Here is a 7,066-nt window from a genome sequence, read left to right on the forward strand (position 1 = left end):
ATGACAGCAAGGGCTGCCTGCTGCCTCAGCGTAGGACCCATCCCTGCTGACTAAACTGGGAAGTAATCATTGCAATTTGTTTGGGTAAGTTTAACATGCTATCATAATGTGATCTGTACTTCAGCGGAATATATACCCAGAAGGTTAAGTCAATGCATTCAAATTTAGAAGAAAACATCGCACAGCCTTTGACCAGCGTTCACACCTATTAAATACTCCCATTCAGGCAGGTGTCCCATCTAATTTAGTCCTTTTCCTCAAAATGAATGTCTGCACAAACAAGGCTGAATTCTAAAAAGATTTGCACCACCACCTACCCCTTCCCTTCTTTTAAGAACTGTTCACCTCCACCACCTAAAAGGACAGGGGCAGCAGGTGCATGGGAATAACATCAGTTCCATGTTCCCCACCAAGTCATACACCAGCCTAACTTGGACATATATCACTGTTCCTTCATTGTTGGTGGGGCAAAATCATGGAAATCCCTACTTAACAGCTCTGTGGGGCGGCACAGTGGCGCAGTGGTTAGCACCGCAGCCTCACAGCTCCAGGGACCCGGGTTCGATTCCGGGTACTGCCTGTGTGGAGTTTGCAAGTTCTCCCTGTGTCTGCGTGGGTTTTCTCTGGGTGCTCCGGTTTCCTCCCACAAGCCAAAAGACTTGCAGGTTGGTAGGTAAATTGGCCATTATAAATTGTCACTAGTATAGGTAGGTGGTAGGGAAATATAGGGACAGGTGGGGATGTTTGGTAGGAATATGGGATTAGTGTAGGATTAGTATAAATGGGTGGTTGATGTTCGGCACAGACTCGGTGGGCCGAAGGGCCTGTTTCAGTGCTGTATCTCTAATCTAATCTAATCTACCTTCACAACACGGACTGCAGTGGTTCAAGAAGGCAGCTCACCACCAACTTCAGGGCAATTAGAGATGGGCAATAATGCTGGCCTTGCTAGCAATATCTAAATCCTAAGAATGATTTTTTTTTAAATCTACACAAAATTCCTTTCACACTGAATTTCTAACTTTGCCAGTATATTTTTCTTGGACGTTTGCAAAACAAGACACACCCCACGAGGAGCTGTTGTGTTGCAGCATGTCTTTATGGACTCAGTTGACACAACAAGCTACTTAAACATATTCCCTAATGACAAAATTTGATGTAGCCAGAGCTGGTGATTCGCACAGCAAGAAAACCTACAAATTCCTATGCTTACCCTGTGTGATACAAGGTGCTGCCAGAGCACTTAATCTTATAACTAAGCCGGTTAACAGCAAATCCAGAACCAAATTCTTAAGACACACAGTTGTGAGAGTATGGAATGCACTGGTCCAGAAGACCATAGGTCCAGAAGACCATAGGTGCAGAATCAATTGAGCTGTTTAAAAGGCAGACAGAGATTATGAGTAAAAGAACTTGAATTTATATAACACATTATGTTCCTCAGGCAGTCTTAAAGTGCTTTACCGAGAGTGAAATAAGAGATACAGAGAAAGGACAGGACATTTGGATTTAAAAAAGTGATTCCCATGGCTGACAAAATGTTAGAGCAGGCTTGCTTGGCTCACTTTTGGTTCCCATGTCTAGAAGGCAGTATTGTACAAAAAGCAGCGGAAAATGCAGTTTGAGTTGATAATAAGTCACTTGCTGCAACAAGTCACCTACCCTGATATAAAACAAGTCCAGACACTCTGAAACCCCTTCTTCATTTACACACTTGGAATAAGCTTCGATGGGCTGAAACTGACTTCACATCCACTGGGCACTGGGGAGGATTTTCTAATTTAGTTTCAGTAGACAATTCAACAGAGCTCTCTCACAGTTGTTGAATCTTGCTGGGATACTATTCATTGGGCAGTTGTAGCCCCTTTGCCCAAGTGACCATTCTTCATTTGTTTGCCTCGCCAGGCTTAACTGTTGGGGGCATCACAGGTAAACCCAGGTATGTCCTCATCCCATGGACACATGCAGTCACTGGATGATGATTCAAAGCAGAATGTCAGTCACATTTTCTACTCTCCCTAACCCAAGCTCAGTGAGATCAACAGTCTCAGTGACTGTGAGCAGCAAACTCAACGCAGAAATATTAGATGAAAACTTTAGTAAAAGGCTGGGGTGCATTTATCTTGCCAGACTCAGCAAAAAAAAAATAGCAGGCACTCTGGTGCATGCATGCTCCAATCAGTAAATGGATAGAGTGGTTTCTGGAGCACAAGAGCAGTGTGGGTGTTGTAGCCACCATCATTGACTAATTGCCACAAGTATGTGAGAGTCAGGAGGCCAATGCAGAAGCATGGGGGCAGGGCAGCTGGAGGAAAAAGCTCTTGAAAGGAAAGCTCCCAGGATCCATCAGAACAGAGTTGTCAGCCTAGCCTTCTACTATTCCATAGCCCGGTACCTCAGATTCTAATACTGGAATTCTCAAAAGGTAAATTAAAGGGGCAGTTAAACTGGTTTGATCTTGCTCTCATCCCCTTTAAGCCTCATTCAGACAAAATGTTGGAAATGTTATCTTTAACACCCTTGGTGGGTTGCTTTTTTATTAATATTTTTATCTAGATTTCCAGCATCCACAGTATTTTGCTTTTTTATTGGTGGGTAAACACCCTGCCTGGTGAGTTGCAAAGTCCAGAATGGTGCCAGTTCCATCGCTTGTCTGTGTTCCGCTGGTCTCAAATTGGGTGACACTGCAATTGCTTCCATTGCTCAGTGTCGTAAAAGCAGTTGCCATTTTTGCCACAATAAAAACAGGTGAGTGAAAAACCGCACTTGAAGCGCAAGTCTCTTCCCCTCAGACGCTACACACAGACCTGCAAAACATTTCCAGCATTTATTTCTGATTTCCAGCATTCTTGTAATTGTTCTCCACTCCTTGAAGGTGCACCATGTCACGCTGAAGGAACTGGTTCATAACTTAAAACATTGTAAGGTAGAAGGAGTGGTCCATGTACGCCTGAGTCTGACTCTCACAGCCAGATGAACTCCCACTGCAAGGTAATTGTGGTCCTCCATGTACTGGAAACTATATCTGACTGAAATAGTTAAAAAAGGAATCCTGTTTAATAAGTTACAGAGTTAATTGACATCCATTGGTTTTCATGTCTGTTTCTGTTCACATTTAAATATTTTTCCTGAGCTGTTTATAACCCGTTGTTCTTTCATCAGAGTCTGCTTAATTCAGTTATTTTACCATTTCAGACTCATTGTCCCTTTGAAACAAGTTTCCTCCCTCCCCCAAAAATGCCTCCCTTCATACCTTTTCTTCTCTAAAAAGACACCACCATATCTTTGAATCAGCCAGTTATCTTGTTTTCTGAGGCAGTGACTCAAGTCGAGGTTGAATTCAACAGTTGGCCTCACCCAGTATCCTGATGTGCATTTACCAGCAAGAGATAACAATTTAGGAATATTTTCCCTCTCTAGCCCAAGGGGCATGGAGGCTACAACCAGAGCCTTTGACTGAGGCCAAAGAGGTCGTTTAAATAAAAATTGACCAAAATGGAGAGGGCTTTGAAGATGAGAACAAGTCCTTTCTGTCCACATTATTTTAAAAATGTCTCCCGATTGTGAAAGTTGCCGATCACAGATGAAAATGCAACATTCTTTTTTCAAAGGAATTTAACCGTAGACTAGTTGCTAAAAGCACAGTGTCACGTCGGACTGAGCTCTACAGTCTAGAACTCAGCTTCGATCCCCAGGCTGTGCTGAGTTATCTGATCTCAACTCGGTCAGCGATAGGGGTGCTCCAATTGGTTTCAGTACCTCTGGTCTAGGGAACTGACAAAGCAGTCCCCATTCCAGGAATGCATGCGTTCCAATGTTCAGGGAAGAGAGCTTGGCTGTGATGGCCCCTTTGGGCAAATAGTCTGCTGAAATGGCCATTTGGTTGAGGTGCTGCAGAGTGGCAAGTGCCCTTGGAATTGCACCCCAATAAGAGTCAGCGTGTCTTGAGGAAATGGGGGAGGAGGGAATCTAATTTCAGAACTCTTCCCATCCCACCACAGAGGTGGGAAGGTGGTGCAGTAAGATGCACATGGGCACACAACTGTATGTAAGCGACATCATATATTCTCTTGCATCAAGTTTAGTTTTAGTTTAAAGATACAGCACTGAAACAGGCCCTTCGGCCCACCGAGTATGTGCCGAAAATCAACCACCCATTTATACTAATCCTACGTCCCTACCATCGACCTATACTGGGGCAATTTAAAATGGCCAATTAACCTATCAACCTGCAAGTCTTTGGCATGTGGGAGGAAACCAGAGCACCCGGAGGAAACCCACACAGACACAGGGAGAACTTGCAAACTCCACACGGGCAGTACCCAGAATTGAACCCGGGTCGCTGGAGCTGTGAGGCTGCGGTGCTAACCACAGAGACACAACCTGACCAGACGGAAACTCTCTGTTCTGAAGTCACTGACCTGAAATGTTAACTCTGCTTCTCTCTCCATAGATGCTGCCTGACCTGCTCAGTATTTCCAGCACTTTGTTTATATTTCAGAAGGAAACTCCAATGAAGCTTTTGTTTTAGTTTTTTGTGCGCAGACTGAGATTGGCAAAATGATGAAGATAACCTTACTTGACACTTTTTTCAAAACCAGACAATTGTATCCATTTAAACGGCCTCATTATTGCACCAGCTAACTGTCGGGAAACTCAGGTGGAGTACAAGTTACTGTGTTTATGCCATCTGGATGATGAATTATAGGACAGTTAAAGCACAGAAGACCATTCTGTCCACTGTGTCTGTACCGCTCTCCAAGAGCAACTCAGCTCGTCCCACACCCCGCCTTTCCCCCGTAGCCCTAAAAAAAATTTCTCTTCATATAATTCTCCAATTCCCTTTGAAAGTCTCGATTGAATCCGCCCGCACCACACTCTCAGGCAGGGCATTCCCGATCCTAACTGCTCTGCACAAAAATAAGTTTTCCTTCATGTCGCCGTTGCTTCTTTTGCCAATCATTTTCCTACATATTTCGATATTAGATGAGGGTTCAATGGGTTTGGGTCCCATTTCTTTGTCCACAATTTCGCCACAGGTTAAACAATCCCTTAAAACAGAGATCATTGCAGGAATAGATGAAGAACTCAATTACACCTTTCTCAGCAGCAATCCTTTCAGCCTGAGTACAATTCAGACTGAGTGCATGAAAGATAATTTACAGGGTGAGCATCCCTCAATTAATAAAATTGTTCACAATGATGAAAAAGGACATAAAGCTGCAGACCGATGCCTGTTGCGTTACTCCAAGCCGAGGTCACCTTCCCGGTGCACGGATGGACGTCCCGCCACCAGAGGCGGGAAATAACGGTCAGGCTCGTGCCGCTGACATCATCGCTTTTAAACACCCTGAGTGACAGTCGCCTCGACCAATCGCAATCCAGCCCCCCGCTGCCTGACGTCACTCAGGGCGGTCTGATGGGCGGGTGCACTGCTGAGCAGCTTCTGCTTTATTTGGGGATTTTTCTCCTGTGCATTTGGTCGACTGAAGCGTGTAAAAAAAACGTTTTCAGTTTGTAGCAGTTCCTCCTCCTCTCCCGCACACCCCCCCCCAAACAAGGTTTCAATCGGTTTTGATGTGCCCATTCGCTACGGCGCCGGGAGGCTGGGATGTCCCCGCAGCTGCGTCCTGGAGGTGGTCGAAGCGCAGGCGCAGTGTGTTCCTGATGACCAGCTTCTCCATGATGAAGGAGGCGCAGAACCAGGGGATGGCGTACTCGAGGGTGATCAAGCCCATGAAGTCGAACTCGAACTGAGAGTAGTCCCAGGGGCAGGCGTTGAACTGCCGTAAAATGTAGCCCGTGGAGAACTCCCAGATGTACGTCCAGATGGTGTAGATGAGGCAGCGGGCGGCGGTGCAGCACCTGTCCTTGAGGGAGAGGTACATCCTCTCCACAATCAGCATGGATGTCCCGTAGATGAAAAGGGCCCAGACACTGGTGAACCCGGGGAACTTCCAGTTGAAATGCACCACGAAATCCCATGCTGCTGTGAACATCACCTCGCAGAAGTAGCCATGGATGGCATAGAGATACCAGCGAGAGAGAGCACTCAGAGGCTCTGCTGCAGCCATCCTCAGTCAATGGAGGGAAGGAGTTAAAGCAGAGGGAAAGAGAAATCTGCAAAGATAAAAACACAGATCCAGTTACATGAAACAAGCTGATGAGGACAACATTAACCAATCCTTGGAAACACAAAGAATTAATTTTTAAACATACCAACCTGCCAAACCCCTTCGCCCTCATTAACCAGCACTCAGCAATCATATACAATGGTTTTGCATCGGGTGGGAGAAATACTGGGGAAGCACTTAGCAGAAGCAGAATGTGGGAAGTACCACAGCTCAGAGCTGAATAGGGAACAGTGTTAGACTTCAATGGAGCATCCCTACAGCTTAGTGCTCTTAGAAGGCAGTTGAGAACAGAGGACATGTAAAGTAGCACACAAAACAGCACAGACCCATTGTGACATGCATTTTAACCTCTGGGCTGCCAGGGCAGACACTAGCCAAGGATGGCTTGTGTTACAGCGGATATTAAACATACAAACTCTGCAGCCTTCTAATATTATGAGGCATTGGAGCTAATTCAGTCCATAGGACAAGGGCTGGATGGAGACCAGATTTTACGTCGAACATACACACACCTTATATTTATCCATGTACAGCCACAGGTCCATGTGTGTGTGTGTGGACATTTATTTGTAATACACACAAGCGTGTAGAAACATTACACATGTATATGTGGTGACTTGAGTTTACACCACATCACAATGCTCTCTTCGGAAGCAGCCAATCCTTTGGAGTAAGTGAAACAATGCACTGCGCAACCCTCAGATGGGTGGGAACATCATCTTCCCCATCTCCTTGGGAAAAGTATCGCTAGCAGTAAAATAACATGTCTGCCACGACAAGCTCTCACCTCACCATCCATACAGTTTCCATTCTTTCCCAGTTGCTATTCATTGACCTCTGTTTAATCTGTACTAGTCCTCCCTCACACAAAGTCTCAGTCACCCATCACCCCTGTGCTTGCTGACCTACATTGGCTCCCGGTCCAGCAAAAC

General features: G+C 45.5%; 1 protein-coding gene across 3 annotated transcripts; it reads right to left on the reverse strand.

Annotated features, from left to right (window-relative positions):
* Positions 1 to 630: 630 nt before the first annotated feature.
* LOC137373959 (transmembrane protein 229B-like) lies at positions 631 to 6,097 on the reverse strand. 3 transcript variants are annotated; one of them, XM_068039637.1, is made up of 2 exons: positions 5,229 to 6,097; positions 631 to 3,029 (listed from the first exon to the last, which is right to left on the reverse strand). In XM_068039637.1, the coding sequence occupies exon 1, from the start codon at positions 6,072 to 6,074 to the stop codon at positions 5,565 to 5,567; it is 510 nt and encodes a 169-aa protein (XP_067895738.1). In that variant the 5' UTR covers positions 6,075 to 6,097; the 3' UTR covers positions 631 to 3,029; positions 5,229 to 5,564. The 3 variants fall into 3 exon arrangements, with proteins under 3 accessions (XP_067895738.1, XP_067895737.1, XP_067895735.1); XM_068039636.1 differs by having other exon boundaries at positions 5,099 to 6,097; XM_068039634.1 differs by having other exon boundaries at positions 4,422 to 6,097.
* Positions 6,098 to 7,066: the final 969 nt, after the last annotated feature.

Source organism: Heterodontus francisci, chromosome 9, assembly GCF_036365525.1.
Source record: "Heterodontus francisci isolate sHetFra1 chromosome 9, sHetFra1.hap1, whole genome shotgun sequence".
Lineage (NCBI taxonomy): Eukaryota > Metazoa > Chordata > Chondrichthyes > Heterodontiformes > Heterodontidae > Heterodontus > Heterodontus francisci.